General features: G+C 39.0%; 1 protein-coding gene across 2 annotated transcripts in view; it reads left to right on the top strand.

Moving 5' to 3' along the window:
- The window catches only part of ADGB (androglobin), a 190694-nt gene extending 172856 nt beyond the window's left edge, over positions 1-17838 (top strand). For both annotated transcript variants that reach the window (XM_070376828.1, XM_070376829.1), the window contains 5 exons: positions 721-823; positions 3714-3848; positions 14555-14645; positions 15330-15513; positions 17143-17838. In XM_070376828.1, the coding sequence (XP_070232929.1) occupies positions 721-823; positions 3714-3848; positions 14555-14645; positions 15330-15513; positions 17143-17328 (699 nt within the window). In that variant the 3' untranslated portion in view covers positions 17329-17838. The remainder of the gene's footprint in view (positions 1-720; positions 824-3713; positions 3849-14554; positions 14646-15329; positions 15514-17142) is intronic.
- The last annotated feature ends 2496 nt before the right edge of the window (positions 17839-20334 follow it).

Raw genomic sequence — 20334 nt, forward strand, 5'->3', positions numbered from 1 at the left:
TGTCCTTTACCTTTCATTCCTGGGCGTGGTCTGAAGGAAGAGCCATATTGGTGAAACCACAGCCTTTAGGAAATATCTGAAATTTTGTCAGACATCAACTAACTAAGTATTAAGACCACATTTGGACACATTGTGAAATGTTATTAATACTATCTGGATACCCAGATGACTTGTGAAAGCAAAGCACATTATGGTACCATTATGGCCCAAACCTTAGGTCACCTTGTTCTTTCACATCATCTGGGATTAACACTCTGTGTCCTTAACACTGCCAACTAAAAAAGCATAAAAAATGTCTAATACATGCTTTCAAGTATTCTGAACATGCCTTAGATAAAGAAGAAGCATGCACTGCCCTTGTGAAATACAGGTACTTTATGATTCCCCCTCTCTCTATTTTATATAAGAATCATTGCCATAGTGAAACATTGTTATTATATATGTTTCATATCCCCAACTCAGGGTTATTGAGACAGACAAAAACAGTTCAGGAGCAATTGGATCTAAGCTGGCATGCCCAGTGTCTAAGTTTTAGGACTGCTTCTTCACTAGTTCTCACAAATCACTGTCAAAATCATGAATGGTTCAGAATTTTTTTCTTTGATGATTCGTAAGAGCTGGCCTGGACCAGACTGCCATATTCACTGACATTTCCCCTTGTCACGAGTACTGTTGAGATGGTGTTTCCTGGACTATGTGTTGATGCTGTCTGTCTTTTAGGCTGCCCAGGCTCGTCTCCATTATCTCAGCCAGTTCATTAGGAAAACGCCTGATGCTGAGTGCGTGCCTGTGTCTGAAAGCCAAATCAAAGCAGGGGAAGAAGGTCAGTGGGCCCTGTCCCAGCTGCCCCAAGCATGGAGCCATTACCTGCACGTCTTAATAGCTAGTCAACAAGTCATGCTTGCTAAAAAGAAAAAATTCAGAATCTGTTTCCTTATAGGATTGTAAAGTCATGGACTGTTCAATAAGAAAATAGGTTCTGAAGCATTTTCTTTTTACCAAGCAGATGTTCACTTTGTCCCCAAGTAGATATGATTTTCACCACTTAAGAAAAGATGAAACCAGAAATAAGGGTGCAGTCTGGTTAGAAAGTAGCAGTATATAAACTTGAAGGCAGGGATACAACTATAAATCTAGCACTTTTCTAATCCCAATAACAATAAATAATAGCAATAAGAATCATAGTAATGAAGTTAACTACTTTTATTGAGCGACTTGCTTGGGTCTGGGATTATGAAATACTAATCAGGTGCTGTTGTTTAGTTGCTAAGTCATGTCCAACTCTTTGTGACCCCATGGACTGTAACCCACGAGGTTCCTCTGATCATAGGATTTTCCAGGCAAGAATACTGGAATGGGTTGCCATTTCCTTCTGCAGGGGATCTTCCCCAGCCAGGGTCAAACATGCGTCTTCTGCATTGGCCGACAGATTCTTTACTTCTATCTCATCTACTACTCACTTCATCCCACTGATATATAATATTATTTCCAACTTACCAGGACACACCCAGAGTAACTTTCTAAATTCACAAGCTACCAAGAAACAGCCAGCAAGCAGACAGTGCTCTTTGTCACCCAAGAGTCTTCCCACAAATACTCATCTGCCTACATCTATCACCGCACTGCACTGTCCAGGGAGGCTAAAGACATTCACTTCACAAATTGTGCTTTTCCACTTTCACATCTTTGGGAGTATAACTCAATAACTGTTATAAAAGTAATGTTCCATAACTTTTCATATGAAAAGTATAAACAATAAATTTCATCCTAATCCTGTTTTTCTGGGGTGGGCGCAAAGTGCTTTTGCTTATTACCTGACTTTAACCTATGGCAACTATGAGGTACACCTTACTATTTATTCCTATTTTATAGCATTTAGAGACAAAAACTCAGAGGGTCACCTTATTCTTCCTACATCATATATCTAAAAATTGACAAAAATTTAAATATTTCTAACTCTTAAAGTACTCACTCCTGTAATAAGTAGAGTCTAATGTAATGGCTTTCTGGGTAGCTCAAACAGTAAAGAATCTTCCTGCAATGCAGGAGACCTGGGTTCAGTTTCTGGGTTGGGAAGATCCCCTGGAGAAGGGAATGGCAACCCACTCCAGTATTCTTGCCTGGAGAATCCCATGGACAGAGGAGCTTGGTGGGCTACAGTCCTTGGGGTCATAAAGAGTTGGACATGATGGAGTGACTAATACTTTCACTTTCTTTTCAATATAATGTTAGGAATATAAAGGTGAATAGAATACAGTCCTTGTTCATTAAGCTCTATATTTTATTATTAAGTTTTTAAAAGTTATGTTAAGTTTATGTAAAAGAAAATTTATTGCACTGAATACTTGTTAAAAATGGCAAAGAAGATTATATTCAAGACCATTGTAAGAGGAGAGAGATTGAACTCAATTCTGAACACGACACAAACAACTGAAGACTTATAACAAGCAGGGAACTAATGAAAAAATACCTCTATGAATTTGACTAGGTATCAAGGGTCGGGGAAGAGGAGGATAAGAAGTTTAATTAGATATCAGTGGTGGGGAGATTCTCAAACTAGTTTAGCTGGATTCTTTGCTAAAACTGGGATTCACCACCAGTTAAGGACAAAGCCAAGTGGAGAATAGAGTTCAGAGAAGGCTGACCTTATCATGTAAACTACAGTTAATAAAGACACATATTTTAATTGAACAGCTTGATGTATTTTCACATACATGTATACTCGGGAGCCACTGTTCAGATCACGATAAAACATCCCAGTCAGATCAGATCAGATCAGATCCATCGCTCAGTCGTGTCCGACTCTTTGCGACCCCATGAATTGCAGCACGCCAGGCCTCCCTGTCCATCACCAACTCCCGGAGTTCACTCAGACTCACGTCCATCGAGTCAGTGATGCCATCCAGCCATCTCATCCTCTGTCGTCCCCTTCTCCCCTTGCCCCCAATCCCTCCCAGCATCAGAGTCTTTTCCAATGAGTCAACTCTTCGCATGAGGTGGCCAAAGTACTGGAGTTTCAGCTTTAGCATCATTCCTTCCAAAGAAATCCCAGGGCTGATCTCCTTCAGAATGGACTGGTTGGATCTCCTTGCAGTCCAAGGGACTCTCAAGAGTCTTCTCCAACACCACAGTTCAAAAGCATCAATTCTTTGGCGCTCAGCCTTCTTCACAGTCCAACTCTCACATCCATACATGACCACAGGAAAAACCATAGCCTTGACTAGACGGACCTTTGTTGGTAAAGTAATGTCTCTGCTTTTGAATATGCTATCTAGGTTGGTCATAACTTTCCTTCCAAGGAGTAAGCGTCTTTTAATTTCATGGCTGCAGTCACCATCTGTAGTGATTTTGGAGCCCAGAAAAATAAAGTCTGACACTGTTTCCACTGTTTCCCCATCTATTTCCCATGAAGTGGTGGGACCAGACACCATGATCTTCGTTTTCTGAAGTCCTCTTCATTCTCTTTCCCAGACTTTTCCTTCCTCAAAGAAACCATTCGTCTGATCTCTATGATGATGAATTAATTTTTCCCATTCTTGAACTTTACATATTTATGTATTCTATATGTCTTGTTATTTTTGTGTGTGATTTCATAGAATGCAAGGTTTTTTTAGTGCTGTATATGTCGTACTTAGTAGTAACATCTTCGAGTGCCATAAAAGAGTCATAAAAAGTTCCATGAATTTTGATAACAAAGAGTCTATACCCATCAGGGAGCATGCTGTGGAAGAAGTGGCAAGCAGGCAAGGGCATGAAGGATCTAGCAAAGTCAACAAACAGTGAAAGTGGAGGATCTTCCCCAGCAGGGAAGGAAGAGCGTGATCAGAGCTTACGGAAGGAAAACATCAGTAAGTATTGCCCTTATTGGTAGGGTAAATCCATGTTTTGAACACAAATTTGTCCACTATATATATACAATATATTCCATTATATTGTATATAGATAGATTGACTGACTGATTATTCAGTTGCTAAGTCATGTTCAACTCTTTGCAACCACATGGAATGCAGCATGCCAGGCTTCCCTGTCCTTCACCATCTGGAGTTTGCTCAAACTCATGTCCATTGAGTCAATGATGCCATCCAACCATCTCATCCTCTATCACCCCGTGCTCTCCTGCTCTCCTGCCCTCAATTTTTCTCAGCATCAGGGTCTTTTCCAATGAGTCAGCTTTTTGCATCAGGTGGCCAAATATATGTGTGTGTGTGTGTGTGTGTACACAACATATCTTATTTATCTATTCATCAGCTGATGACACTCAGGTTGCTTCTATATTTTGACTATGGTAAATTGTGCTGCTATGGAACATGTGCATTTGAGGTGCATGTATCTTATTTGAAATAGTGTTTTCATTTTCTTCAGCTATATACCCAAGAGTGGAATTCAGATATATACCCTGGAGTAGATCATATGGTAGCTCTATTTTTAGTGTTTTAAAGAGCCTCCAGACTGTTTTCCACAATGGGTGCACCAATTTACATACTCACCAGCAGTGTACAAGGGTTCCCTTTTCTCCACACCCTTGCCAATATTTGTTATTTATAATTTCTTTGACAATAGTCATTCCAAAGGTATGAAGTGATACCTCATTGTGGTTTTGATTGGAATTTCTCTGATGATTAGCATGTTGAGCATCTTATAATGTGCCTATTTGTCATTTGTATGTTTTCTTTGGAAAAATGTATATTCAGGTCTTCTGTCCATTTTTAATCAGATTTGTATTTTTTGATATTGAGTTGTATGAGCTGTTTATATATTTTAGATATTAACCCCTTATGTGGGTATAGTTTGGGGTAATAAGGAGGGGTCACAAAACAGAGAGGACAGGTAAAAATGAGTAGGGATGGAAGATCTAGTGACCAAAGCAGCCTGTCCTCAAGCAAAAAATTCTTCAAAGAACTCTTAAATATGTCTTATTATCATTTTATTTTAATATAAAATGATAAGTTTAATTATGTACCATCAAAAAGAAATTTACTTACCCTCCCACCAAAAAGGGATGTGCTACTGTGTGGTTCTAGTACATCCTATGGCTCTGAAACCCTGTTGTATACCCCGGATACTGCTGCTGTAGCAGCCATCCTGCTTCAGAATCACAGGTCCAGTTACCTAGCTGTTCTCTGGAACTTTGTGTGTTGCTCCCACCTCTGCTGTTGGTGCATCACAAATTGGCCCTCTCTCCTGAAGACACCTTACCCATAGGAGACTGTAGACCCTGTGACAGCTTTACATGCTCTGGGCTTTACATTTGTATACATATACACACATACATTGGAGAAGGAAATGGCAACCCACTCCAGCAGTCTTGCCTGGAGGGTTCCATGAACAGAGGAGCCTGGAGGGCTACAGTCCATGGGCTTGAAAGAGTCAGACATGACTTGGTGACTGAACAGCAATATATGTGTGTGCCGTGTTGCTCCAGTTGTGTCCAGCTCTTTGCAACCCTGTAGACTGTAGCACGCCAGGCTCCTCTGTCCAAGGGATCCTCCAGGCAAGAATATTGGAGTAGGTTGCCATGCCCTCTTCCAGGGGATCTTCCCAACTCAAGGATCAAACCCACGTCTCTTATGTCTCCCGCATTGGCAGGCAGGTTCTTTACCACTAGCACCACCTGGAATCCCCAAATAGCAACATACATATACATATATGTATATTTATTTACTCATTTGTTTGTGACTCTTCAAATACTACCCTACTCTTGCTACTATCTTCATATATAATAGGTAACTTAGAACAACTTCCTCCATAATGCCAGAGGACATGTAAACAATATCATTATTGATTTCACATCCAAGCATTTTTTTTGCAACACCAAGCCATCATCAAGTTCGAGTGCCAACTTGGCTTTCAATTTCCCTATTATTTCTGGGGGCCTTGGAAAGTGCCTTGGTCTTTATTCCCAAACTTTTCTCCAGGCTTTACAATAAGTTGATGGATCTTCCCTTGTGGCTCAAGATGGTAAAGCGTTTGCCTACAACGCAGGAGACCCAGGTTCAATCCCTGGATCAGGAAGATCTCCTGGAGAAGGAAATGGCAACCCACTCCAGTATTCTTGCTTGAAAAATCCCATGGATGGAAGAGCCTGGTAGGCTATAGTTGATGGAATCGCAAAGAGTCGGACACGACTGAGCAACTTCACTTACTCATTCTTCACCATTCCTTTTAAATGGTTATTTTCTTACTATCTACAATGAAAAGTTTTCTGCTGATTCTGTTGCAAACTGAAACTTTTATAGGATACAATAAAATGATCCAGTGATGAGTAGTTGCTATAAAAATATTTCTAAATGTGCACTCTCAAGACTCATCCCATAGAGTATCTGTTTGCAGCAGGACAGCACACACACACACACACACACACACACACACACACAGACTCTTTGAGCTACACTGTTATGGAGGTCCAAGTCCATCCTCTGCTTACACCTTATTTTGTGCACACACGCTCTGTCGCGTCCAACTATTTTGTGACCCCGTGGACTGTAGCCTGCCAGGTTCCTTTGTCCATGGGATTTTCCATCCAATAATACTGGAGTAGGTTGCCATTTCCTTCTCCAGGCGTCTTCCCAATGCAGCTATCAAACCCATGTCTCCTACATCTCCTGCACTGTTAGGTGGATTCTTTACCACTGTGCCACCTGGGAAGCACCTTATTCAGATACACTTTATTCTGATACAACAGTTTTACAGATGAACATGAAGATTAACCTTCTTGGCCCCTTTTACATCCTCTCTGTTAAAATATATATTATTTGGCAGGATGCAAAAGAACATAAACATCTAATTAATCAAAAACATTTTCTTTCCAATCAAAGTGAGCAGAGTTGGTGTCTTAACAATACTGGATGCTTGGGGCTGGTGCACTGGGACGACCCAGAGGGATTGGTATGGGGAGGGAGGAGGGAGGAGGGTTCAGGATGGGGAACACATGTATACCTGTGGCGGATTCATTTTGATATATGGCAAACCAATACAATATTGTAAAGTTAAAGAATAAAATAAAATAAAAAAAGAAACAATTCAAGTTTGAATGCCAAAAATAAATGCAACAAAAGTAGATATGTTCCTAAGAAAAACACTTGAACTTTAGAAATCTAAAATCACAGAGTAACCATAATGAAAAAATAAGTTATTAACCACTGGTTTCTAGAAGAGTCCTGTTGTATATAAGATGCCAATATTTTAGGAATATTTTATTTAATGTTATAAAGTGAAAAACATGACTGAATTTCTGTTTTATTGATGGAGCAAAGTTGGGGTTTGTAGTATGGTATTCTTTTTTCTTACTTGTATCCTGCTGATAAAGGCATACTTTTGAAAAATGAAAAACTAATTTGATGATATTGTTTTTCATGCTTATAAAATTTTGCATTAGATTATATTTATGAATGAATAATCCCTTTTAAAAAGTTTTTATGAATTAATCACTTTACAATATTCCTGGAGACTTTTACAACCACATGTGAAAATCATGATTAAATGGTCAATGGGAGACTGGGATTTTTTGCATGACACAGTGAAAACTAGACCTAGCCTCTCCCAAAAAGCAATGATCAAATGGAAAAGATTGATTTAGAAACATTTCAAAATTCTGAAGGTGTACAATTAAATAAAATATTTAACAAAAATAAAAACAAATTAACTTAATTGTATGATTTTCCTATCCTGTAAAAATAATCATGAACTTAGTGACTTAAAACAATGCAAACTTTCTGCAGATATCAGTTCAGTTCAGTCGCTCAGTTGTGTCCAACTCTTTGTGACCCCATGGACTGCAGCACTCCAGGCCTCCCTGTCCATCACCAACTCCCAGAGCCTACCCAAACTCATGTCCATTGAGTTGGTGATGCCATCCAAACATCTCATCCTCTGTTGTCCCCTTCTCCTCCTGTCCTCAATCTTTCCCAGATTCAGTGTCTTTTCAAATGAATCAGCTCTTCACATCAGGTGGCCAAAGTATTGGAGTTTCAGCTTCAACATCAGACCTTCCAATGAATGTTCAGGTCTGATCTCCTTTAGAATGCACTGGTTGGATCTCCTTGCAGTCCAAGGGACTCTCAAGAGTCTTCTCCAACACCACGGTTCAAAAGCATCAATTCTTTGGTGCTCAGCTTTCTTTATAGTTCAACTCTCACATCCATACATGACTACTGGAAAAACCATAGCCTTGACTAGATGGACCTTTGTTGACAAAGTAATGTCTCTTTAATTGTCTGTCTAGATTGGTCATAACTTTCCTTCTAAGAAGTAAGCATCTTTTAATTTCATGGCTGCAGTCACCATCCGCAGTGATTTTGGAGCCCCCCAAAATAAAGTCAGTCGCTATTTCCACTGTTTCCCCATCTATTTGCCATGAAGTGATGGGACCAGATGCCATGATCTTCGTTTTCTGAATGTTGAGACTTAGGCCAACTTTTTCACTCTTCTCTTTCACTTCCATCAAGAGGCTCTTTAGTTCTTTTTGACTTTCTGCCTTAAGGGTGGTTCCATCTGCATATCTGAGGTTATCGATATTTCTCCTGGCAATCTTGATTCCAGCTTGTGCTTCATCCAACATAGCATTTCTCTTGATGTACTCTGTATAGAAGTTAAATAAGCAGGATGACAATATACAGACTTGACATACTCCTTTTCCTATTTGGAACCAGTCTGTTGTTCCATGTCCAGTTCTAACTGTTGCTTCCTGACCTGCATGTAGGTTTCTCAAGAGGCAGGTCAGGTGGTCTTGTATTCCCATCTCTTTCAGAATTTTCCACAGTTTATTGTGATCCACACAGTCAAAGGCTTTAGCATAGTCAATAAAGCAGAAATAGATGTTTTTCTGGAACTGTCTTGCTTTTTTGATGATCCAGCGGATGTTTGCAATTTGATCTCTGGTTCCTCTGCCTTTTCTAAAACCAGCTTGAGCATCTGGAAGTTCATGGTTCATGTATTGCTGAAGCCTGGCTTGGAGAATTTTGAGCATTACTTTCCTAGTGTGTGAGATGAATGCAGTTGTGCTGTAGTTTGAGCATTCTTTGGCATTGCCTTTCTTTGGGATTGGAATGAAAACTGACCTTTTCCAGTCCTGTGGCCACTGCTGAGTTTTCCAAATTTGCTGGCATATTGAGTGCAGCATTTTCACAGCATCATCTTGCAGGATTTGAAATAGCTCAACTGGAATTCCATCACCTCCGCTAGCTTTGTTCGTAGTGATGCTTCCGAAGGCCCACTTGACTTCACATTCCAGGATATCTGGCTCTAGGTGAGTGATCACACCATTGGTATTAACTGGGTCATGAAGATCTTTTTTTTGTACAGTTCTTCTGTGTATTCTTGCCACCTCTTCTTAATATCTTCTGCTTCTGTCAGGTCCATACCATTGCTGTCCTTTATTGAACCCATCTTTTCATGAAATGTTCCCTTGGTATCTCTAATTTTCTTGAAGAGATCTCTAGTCTTTCCCATTCTGTTGTTTTCCTCTATTTCTTTGCACTGATCTCTGAAGAAGGCTTTCTTATCTCTCCTTGCTATTCTTTGGAATTCTGCATTCAAATGGGTATATCTTTCCTTTTCTCTTTTGCTTTTCACTTTCCTTCTTTTCACAGCTATTTGTAAGGCCTCCTCAGACAGCCATTTTGCTTTCTTGCATTTATTTTTCTTGGGGATGGTCTTGATCCCTGTCTCCTGTACAATGTCATGAACCTCCATCCATAGTTCATCAGGCACTCTGTCTATCAGATATAGTCCCTTAAATTTATTTTTCACTTCCACTGTATAGTCACAAGGGATTTGACTTAGGTCATATCTGAATGATTTAGTTGTTTCCCCACTTTCTTCAATTTCAGTCTGAATTTGACAATAAGGAGTTCATGATCTGAGCCACAGTCAGCTCCCAGTCTTGTTTTTGCTGATTGTATAGATCTTCTCCATCGCTGGCTGCAAAGAATATAATAAATCTGATTTCGGTATTGACCATCTAGTGATGTCATGTGTAGAGTCTTCTCTTGTGTTGTTGGAAGAGGGTGTTTGCTATGACCAGTGTGTTCTCTCAGCAAAACTCTAGTGGCCTTTGCCCTGCTTCATTCTGTACTCAAGGCCAAATTTGCCTGTTACTCCCGGTGTTTCTTGACTTCTTACTTTTGCATTCCAGTCCCCTATAATGACAAAGACATCTTTGGGGGGTGTTAGTTCTATAAGATCTTGTAGGTCTTCATAGAACCATTTAACTTCAGCTTTTTCAGCATTACTGGTAGGGGCATAGACTTGGATTACTGTGATATTGAATGATTTGCTTTGGAAACGAAGAGATCATTCTTCATTCTTGAGATTGCATCCAATTACTGCATTTTGGACTCTTTTGTTGACTATGGCTATTCCATTTCTTCTAAGGGATTCTTGCCCACAGTAGTAGATATAAAGGTCATCTGAGTTAAATTCACCCATTCCAGTCCATTTTAGTTCTCTGATTCCTAAAATATCAATGTTCACTCTTGCCATCTCCTATTTGACCACTTCCAATTTGCCTTGATTCATGGACCTAACATTTCAGGTTCCTATGCAATATTGCTCTTTATAGCATTGGACTTTACTTCCATCACCAGTCACATCCACAGCTGGGTGTTGTTTTTGCTTTGGACCCATCTCTTCATTTTTTCTGGAGTTATTTTTCTACTGATCTCCAGTAGCATATTGGGCACCTACTGACCTTGGGAGTTCATCTTTCAGTGTCCTATCTTTTTGCCTTTTCATACTGTTCATGGGCTTCTCAAAGCAAGAATACTGAAGTAATTTTCCATTCCCTTCTCCAGTGGACCACATTTTGTCAGAACTCTCCACTATGACCCATCCTTCTTGGGTGCCCTACATGGCATGGCTCATAGTTTCATTGAGTTAGACAAGGCTGTGGTCCATGTGATCAGATTGGTTAGATTTTTGTGATTGTTGTTTTCAGTCTGTCTGCCCTCTGATGGATAAGGATAAGAGGCTTATGAAGCTTTCTGATGGGGGCCATACTCTAAATCTTTAACTCAATTTTCTGTTGATGGGTGGGGTTTCCTCCCTGTTGTTTGACCTGAGACCAAACTATGGTGGAGGTAATGAAGATAATGGAGACCTCCTTCAAAAGGTCCCACTGCCACACTCAGTGCCCCGAGACTGCAGCAGGCCACTGCCAGCCCATGTCTCTGCTGGAGATTCCTGGACACTCACAGGCAAGTCTGGTCTCTTGTGGGGTCACCGCTCCTTTGTCTTGGGTCCTGGTGCATGCAGGGTTTTGTTTGTGCCCTCCAACAGTCTGTTTCCCCAGTCCTGTGTATGTTCTGTAATCAAATCCCACTGGCCTCCAAAATCAAATTCCCTGGGGGTTCTCAGTTCCTTTGCCAGATCCCTAGTTTGGGAAATCTGTTGTGTGCCCTAGAACTTTCTTAACAGTGTGAGAATTTCTCTGATATGATTGTTCTGCAGTTTGTGGGTCGTCTGCTTGGCAGCTCTATGGTGGAGTTAATGGCGACCTCCTCCAAGAGGGCTTATGCCACAGGCTGTGTGACCAGGTAGCTGCACCCAGAGCTTGTGCCCTTTTGGTAGGCCACTGCTGACCTGTACCTATGCAAGAGACTCAAACACAGGTCTGGCTCAGTGTCTGTGGGGTCTTGGGATCCTGGTGCACTCAATGTTTTGTTTGAGCCCTCTGAGCGTCTCTGATGGGTTTGGGGTTTGATTCTAAACATGATTTTGCTCCTCCTACCATCTTGCTGGGGCTTCTCCTTTGCCTTTAGACATGAGGTATCTTTTTTTGTGGGGAGGATAGAAGGTGGGAATTCTTTGGGCTAGAAGACTCAATATACTGAGATACTAATTCTCCCTAAATTTACCCATAAATTCAGTGTAATTTCTTTTTTGGGGGGGAGGGGGAGCTATCCTTACACTTGATCTGTCTGCTCAAGCTATACTAAGCACTATGTGGGTGGAATATAAAAATGTTTTAAGACAATAGCCAGAAAACGGAAACAACTGAAATGTCCAATAACAGATGAATGAATAAAGATATACCATGGAATATTACTCAGCCATAAAAGGAACATAATTGGGTCATTTGCAGAGATGTGGATGGACCTAGAGTCTATCATACAGAGTGAAGTAAGTCAGAAAGAGAAAATCAAATATCATTTATTAATGCATATACATGGATGGAGAAGGCAATGGCACCCTACTCCAGTACTCTTGCCTGGAAAATCCCATGGATGGAAGAGCCTGGTGGGCTGCAGTCCATATGGTCGCTAAGAGTTGGACATGACTGAGCGATTTCACTTTCACTTTTCACTTTCATGCATTGGAGAAGGAAATGGCAACCCACTCCAGTGTTCTTGCCTGGAGAATCCCAGGGACGGGGGAGCCTGGTGGGCTGCCGTCTATGGGGTCGCACAGAGTCAGACACGACTGAAGTAACTTAGCAGCAGCAGCATGGAATATAGAAAAATGGTACAGATGAACCTATTTCCAGAGCAGGAATAAAGATGCAGACATAGAGAATGGACATGTGTACACAGATGGGTAAGGGGAGGGTGGAATTAATTGGGAGATTAGGATTGACATATATCCACTACCATGTGTAAAATAGACAGTTAGTGGCAACCTGTTGTATAGCACAGGGGGCTTAGCTTGGTGCTGTGTGATAATCTAGAGGGGTGGGATGGAGGGTGGCAAGGAGGTAAAAGAGGGAGAGAATACATATATAAATAGTATAAACATATAGCTGATTCACTTTGTTGTACACCAGAAACTAACAGAGCATTGTAAAGCAATTATTCTCAAAGAAAAACAAAAAACATACAGTATCTTTTAGTCCAGTAGAGTAGATAATGTATAACAAGTGAACACTGAAAATCAAAAGTAACTGTTTTTGTTGTTGTTGCTGTTGTTGTTTTTACCCCCACAGACTCATATGAACCCAGAAGAATAGATTCAAGAAAGAAACTTTAGAGACTAAGATATTAACCATTCAGCCTTTCCAGACCATTTAATTTCTTTTAAAAAAATACTGAAGTGTAATTTACATACCTTCAAATTACCAATTTTGAAAGTATAGTTCAATACTTTTTAGTAATTTACAGAGTTGTGCCATCAGTACCAAATATTGTTTCAAAACATTCCTTTTATCCAAATAAATTATTTTGTGCCCTCTTAAAGTCACTCTGCATTCCCACCAACAGCCTCAGTCTTTTTCTCTATGTAGATTTGCCATTCCTGGATATTTTATGCAAATAGGGATCAAAAACTATGGTTAAATTTTTAAGAAAATGTCAAGTCATAATGTTTTGATTATTATTAGCTTCATAAAACCAGAGAAGGCAATGGCAACTCACTCTAGTACTCTTGCCTGGAAAATCCGATGGACGGAGGAGCCTGGTGGGCTGCAGTCCATGGGGTCGCTAAGAGTCAGAGACCGACTGAGCAACTTCATTTTCACTTTTCACTTTCATGCATTGGAGAAGGAAATGGCAACCCACTCCAGTGTTCTTGCCTGGAGAATCCCAGGGACGGGGGAACCTGGTGGGCTGCCATCTATGAGATCGCACAGAGTCGGACACAACTGAAGCGACTTAGCAGCAGCAGCAGCAGCAGCAGCTCTCTCATTCCCACCCATCCAAAGAAGTGAATCAATTATATGTTTATACTATTTATATATGTATTCTCTCCCTCTTGTACCTCCCTGCCACCCTCCATCCCACCCCTCTAGATTATCACAGAGCACCAAGCTAAGTCCCCTGTGCTACACATCAGGCTGTCACTAACTGTCTGTTTTACACGTGGTAGTGGATATATGTCAATCCTAATCTCCCAGTTCATTCCACCCTCCCCTTACTCATCTGTGTCCCCATGTCCATTCTCTCTGTCTGCATCTTTATTCCTGCTCTGGAAATAGGTTCATCTGTATCCTTGTATATGCATTAATAAATGATATTTGTTTTTCTCTTTCTGACTTACTTCACTCTATATGACAGACTCTAGGTCCACCCACATCTCTGCAAATGACCCAGTTATGTTCCTTTTATGACTGAGTAATATTCCACTGTGTGGGTGTATATCTATATATACACCACATCATCTCTATCCATTCAGTTGTCACTGGACATTTCAGTTGTTTCCATTTCCTGGCTACTGTCTTAAAAACAGTTTTATATTCCACCCCCATAGTGCTTAGTATAGCTTGCACGAATAGATCAAACTCTTTAAATATTAGATTATTTAACTTGCTTATAATGAAATTTTGTAACGCAGTATGACCTTCTTTGGTCTCTGTTTTCATTTAATTAAAACAGTGATTTTGTAACTCTTCTTATAGAGCATATTCATTTTTTTCTATATTAATTTTGTTATCACCATTTAACTACAAATATGGTAACACCAGCTAGAGGATAAGCATAAAACACAATTAAGCTTCAGTAAAGTCATTAAATCACATTAAGCATGGCAAGCCCAACATATTTCAATTTAAATAATATATACAATCATTTACTTAGTCATTGTTGGTTCCTTCTTGAAAGCCTAGGACTTTTTTTTTTTTTTTAAATAGGGCCTCGTTCACGATCCCCAACAATTTTGGAAATGTCTCCACAGCTTATTCGAAAGAAATTAGAATGTGTAGACCTAAATCAATATATACGGTAAGTTTTAATAAACATGATTAAAGTAGACATCTGTGTTCATAGAATTTTGAACATATTGTCAATAGGCAGTTGCTAAATAACTGAAAATTTGAAATTAAATGCTTAATATATTTATTAAGCATATTAAGTGCATCTGAATTTTTTGAAATATATAGCTTATATGTTAAATTTAGCAAATGTTTTATTAAGTCAGTTATAGAAGGACTTAAATACTTTCTGTAAGGACTTAATTTGTAGCCTGGTTAAGGTGAGTTGAGCTATGGAAAAACCCCATCATACATGCTGCTGTTATTTAATTAGATTGAATTTTCTTAGGGACCAAACAATAAGATTAATAGAGGTAATTATACAAGCACATTTATAAGTTTTATATAGCACAAACACTTTCAAACCTAGCTTATAAATTAAAAAGAAAAAACCTACAAAATATTCTCAAAGTTTCAAACACCAATTCCACAAACACCTCTTCAAATAGTACATCCAATTTATTTTTCTAAAATATTAATGATTTAATAAATGGAGCCTAGTCCATGAAAAATAGTGGTTTATTCTTTCTGTTTCTGATATTTGATTTGATTCAGATCACTACTCTGTTGATAAGATTTTAAATTATTTGAGTGCTGAAGGTCATTCCAGAGTTCCCAAATGACTTATGTTTTCTTTTGATTTTTTTATATCAAGAAAAACAAATATTGAGCCTCTGCTGCAAACAGATGAGCTAACTCAGCAACAGGCAATGCAAAAGGCAGAGGAGGTCCACCAGTTTCGACAGTATCGGAACAGACTCCATAGCATTCGTGATATCAAGCAAGAAGAAAGGTTTAAAGTGAAAGATAAAGTGCTGGAAATGTATGGAGAAATGCGAGTGAGTCTACAAGGGCATACACGTGGATCACGGTTGACAGATTCTTTTGTAATATTAGAATGATATCATAAAATCACATTTTAACTAGGTAGAAAGAAGTCTTGAAAATCTTTCATTCCCAACTTCTCAGAAAACTGGCAAATTAATTATACATCTAATTTACTCATTCCCTGAAATCCCTCTTAAACACAGTACTAGAAACTTACCCACAAAAATGGGAAGAATGGGAGAGAAAACAACAGCAAAACATCTGTGAATCTGGAAAGTAGGTGGAGGAAGATGGCATTAACAGATTTGAGGCAGCCAAATCCTAAGCCAGCAGTACAAAAACTCCTAAGAGTGAACCTAGAGCCTGTCATACAGAGTGAAGTAAGTCAGAAAGAAAAACAAGTATCATATAGTGACACATATATATCTGGAATCTAGAAAAATGGTATTGATGAATGTATTTGCAGGGAAAGAATGCAGACACAGATACAGAGAATGGACTGTGGACACGTTGGGGGAAGGAGAGAGTGGGAGGAATGCAGAAAGTAACGTCAACATATATACACTGCCATTCGTAAAATAGATAGTTGGTGAGAAGTTGCTGCATGACACAGGGAGCCCAGCCTGGCGGTGTGTGATAACCTAGAGGAGTGGGATGAGAGGAGGGGAGGGAGGCTCCGAAGGGAGGAGGTATATGTATTATTATGGTTGATTTGTGTCGTAAGGCAGAAACCAAAACAACATTATTGAGCAATTTTCTTCCAATTAAAAAATAAATTAAAGAAAAAAAAAAACACAACAACAAAGAAAGAGTCAATCTAATTTGCTCCACTGCTGCTGTTAAGTTGCTTCAGTCGTGTCCAACTCTGTGCGACCCCATAGACGGCAGCCCACCAGGCTCCCCCGTCCCTGGGATTCTCCAGGCAAGAACACTGGAGTGGGTTGCCATTTCCTTCTCCAGTGCATGAAAGTGAAAAGTGAAAGTGAAGTTGCTCAGTCGTGTCCGACTCTTAGTGACCCCATGGACTGCAGCCCACCAGAATCCTCCATCCATGGGATTTTCCAGGCAAGAGTGCTGGAGTGGCAGAATCCCTCAAAAGCTCAGAAACTGGTGGCACCATCCACCTTAAGAAGTGAAGGTGAAGAGAGAGGAAGAAAAGAAGTGGTATTATTAGGAAATTCCCCAAGTACAACTCAGACATTTTGTCAGGGCTAGAGTATGTGTGGGGAACTAGTCATCTACTGAGCACAGTTACTGTGAGAGACACGCTGGGCTGCATATTTTATACAGATTATATCTGAACTCATTTAAAGTAGCCAGTTGCTTTGTCAAAATCTCTTTCTTTCTTCACTTTTCTCTTTATTTTTCTCCTACCTGTGCTTTTATTCACCATTCTGTAAAACCTAACGTGTCCTTTGTTATCTTATGTTTTATTCATTAATAAACATTTGAGATCATACCCTAACTTTCATCTTCCTTCTCTAATTTCCTACATGACTCTATTGGCATGAGGAAAGGAAGGGTAGTTTTTTTTTTTTTTGGAACCTTAATAAGGCTCTACCCGTGGATCTTATTTACTTGGGCGCTGTTTTGTTTTTGCTGTTGTTTTTGTCGTTTCATTTTGTTTCATTTTGGAATAGGACTCCTTAGACGAAGCCCGGCAGAAGATCTTTAACATCCGGGAAGAATATAGGAACAAATTACTGGAAGCTGAGCGCCTAAGGCTGGAGGCTCAGGCTGCAGAGGAAGCAGCAAGCAGAGTGGAGCCAGAAAAGAAGGTCCCAGCTCCCAACGGACACAAAAAAAAGAAAGAGAAGAAAAAGTGACCAGGACATGCCCAACACCACCTTTCTTCTGGAGAAGAAAACCCATTTTTCATTATCTCGAAGTTTGCCTGTTGATAAAAATAAGAGGTTCGGTCAACTGAAAAATAGATATTTTCCCACCTTAGAAGTAGTTTCTATGTTTTGATGTTAATTTATTGGTTTTTCCCAGAAAGTTATTATTTGAGTTTAAAATTTTCTAATTTCAATAAAAAAATAGTCTCAAAATATTTGGAATGTAATAAAATGTATGTGTCTCACTCTGAATTGCTTCATTTTGAGTTAGTACTAGGATAGGCTCGTAATGCCTTTGAAAAATTCAACAATGAGAAAAATCGCTGTTGTTTTTCTGTTACTTTAAAGACTTTCAAATAGAAAATGTTTTTAAATATGCTTTGAAATCATTGAATAGGATAGAGATGATAATATATGAGTCTAGATGCAAGCTTGAAAAAGCACACTCAAAAAAGAAAGAAACTCACCACATAAATGAAACTTTAAAATAAATTATTTTAATAAAACTATTTGCTCCAGACTTGCTCCTTTTTTAAATTCTTTCAAAGCAGAACGTCAACAAACCTCCTTCATTGGACAAGAACATTTGTGGGTTAAGCACACACTCAAAGTGTTAGGAGTTTGGACACTTAACAATGAGTCAGAGGAACCCAGGCATAAAGAATGTGATCACACACATCTCTTGTTCTATGTACCAGCATTGCAAATTTTGTAACACAGAACATGTTCTTGTATGCTAGTTTCCAAAAAATAGTGAATGCCTTAACTGAGACACATAGTAGAAACCGACTTTCTCAAATACACATTTCCAGTTCATGACTTTCTGTGATAAAAAACTCCCACAGTATTTTTGAACCTGTCAAAATTATTCCACTTCAATGCCTGTCTGCTCAATTGCTCAGTCGTGTCCAACTCTTTGCAATCCCATGGACAGTAGCTTATCAGGCTCCTGTGTCAATGGGATTTCCCAGGCAAGAATACTGGAGTGGGTTGCATTTCCTTCTCCATGGGATCTTTCCAACCCAGGAGTTGAACCTGAGTCTCCTGTGTTACGGGCAGATTCTTTACCTCTGAGCCACCAAGGAAGCTGTTCCACCTCAATAGATGGTTTTATTTTTTTCATTTAATTATTATTAAAAATGTAATTATTTATACATATATGTATACAGAATACACATAATTCTGTATACAAGTAATTCTTTATATGTATGTATTGTAAATTTACTTAATTAAATATGCAAATACATGCATGTTTTCTCTATTACTCTTTGCCTACACTTCCCTTTACAGCCCTATGCTTCCCTCCCAAATAATCTATGGGAACAATCTAATGTGGATATTAGTATCCATTAGTGGATATGGTATCTATATGGATACCATATTTTTGACTCATCTCCTATAATTATACATCAATATTTTATTATATCACAGCTTGTTTAAAAATTAACATTTTATTATACATTTAAAAATCTTGATTTTTCTCACTATATAATAAAAAATCTAGTCAAAAATAATGTATTATTTTTTAATTGCTGTGCAATATTACATAGTATGGCCTTCCGTGATGACTCAGACCATAAAGAATCCACCTGCAATGCAGGGACCTGAGTTTGACCCCTGGGTTGGGAAGATCTCTTGGAGGCGGCCATGGCAACCCACTCCAGTATTCTTGCCTGGAAAATCACTGGACAGAGGAGCCTGGTGGGCCACAGTCTGGGTCACAAAGAGTCTGACATGACTGAGTGACTAGGCACAGCACAGCACATTCCACAGTATAAATATACCATAATTTAACCAGTTAATTACTTTGTTTGTTTTTTTGCAATACAAGCTATCTATGGGAAAATGTGCATGTATGTGTATGGATCAAGATATTCAAGTTGACCCTTAAACAGCATAGGTTTGAACTGTACAGGTCTACTTACACACAAATATCATTTTTTAATATATTTGAAAAAATTTTGGAGATTTGCAACAATTTAAAAAGTTTACAGAAGAACTATGTAGCCTAGAAATATAAAAAGAAGATTAAAAGTCAGATATGTCATAAATGCATAAAGTACATGTAGATCCTAATCTATTTTATCATTTACTACCATGAAAATGTCACAAAGCCATTATAAAATGCTACAATGTATCAAAGCAAACACATGAAGATCATATGTGGTACCATCAGCAATCAAGAGAAATATAAACAAACATAAAGAGGTAGCATTAAATCACAACTCAGTAAAATTATCTGCAGTATTTACTGTAATAATTTTGAAGCCACTCCAGTATTCTTGCATGGAGAATCCCATGAATACAGGAGCTTGACAGGCTACAGTCCACAGTTCAGTTCAGTTCAGTTCAGTCGCTCAGTCGTGTCCAACAGCGTCACACCAATTCGGACACAACTTAGCACACACACAAGTGTTATAAATAACTGCTTAAAATGCCATGCAATGCTAATCATCTCCCTGTGAACAATCACCTCTCTAGTAAAATGCATATGGCAGTAAAAAAATGATCTCCTGTGGTACTCAACTATTTTTCACTGTGTTCAGTGCAATACTGTAAATCTTGATTAACACCAGGGGACCCATATGAAGTATCATGGATGATGCTGAAAGTGTTCTCAAGAAACAGAGAAAAGTCCTGACATTACAAGAAAAAGTTGAATTGCTTGATAGGTGCTGTAGATTGGGGTATGCTGTTGAGATTGCGCAATGTTTCAAGATAAATAAATCTAGCATAGGGACCACAGTAGAAAAAGAAAAGGAAATCATGAGGCCATTACTGGAACTCTGCCAACAGGTGGGAAAACTTTGCATTTTTTTAAGAAATACCTTTTTATCTTGTATTGAAAGTGTAGCTTTTCTGTGGGCACAGGATTGCTCTATGGCATATCTATACACTCTAATATGATTCAAGAAAAAGCAAAATCATTAAGTGACAACTTAAAGCAAAAGGAAGGTGAAGGATCTGAAGCTAGAGAATTTTAATGCCAGCAAA

This window comes from Bos mutus, chromosome 9, assembly GCF_027580195.1.
Source record: "Bos mutus isolate GX-2022 chromosome 9, NWIPB_WYAK_1.1, whole genome shotgun sequence".
Classification (NCBI taxonomy): domain Eukaryota; kingdom Metazoa; phylum Chordata; class Mammalia; order Artiodactyla; family Bovidae; genus Bos; species Bos mutus.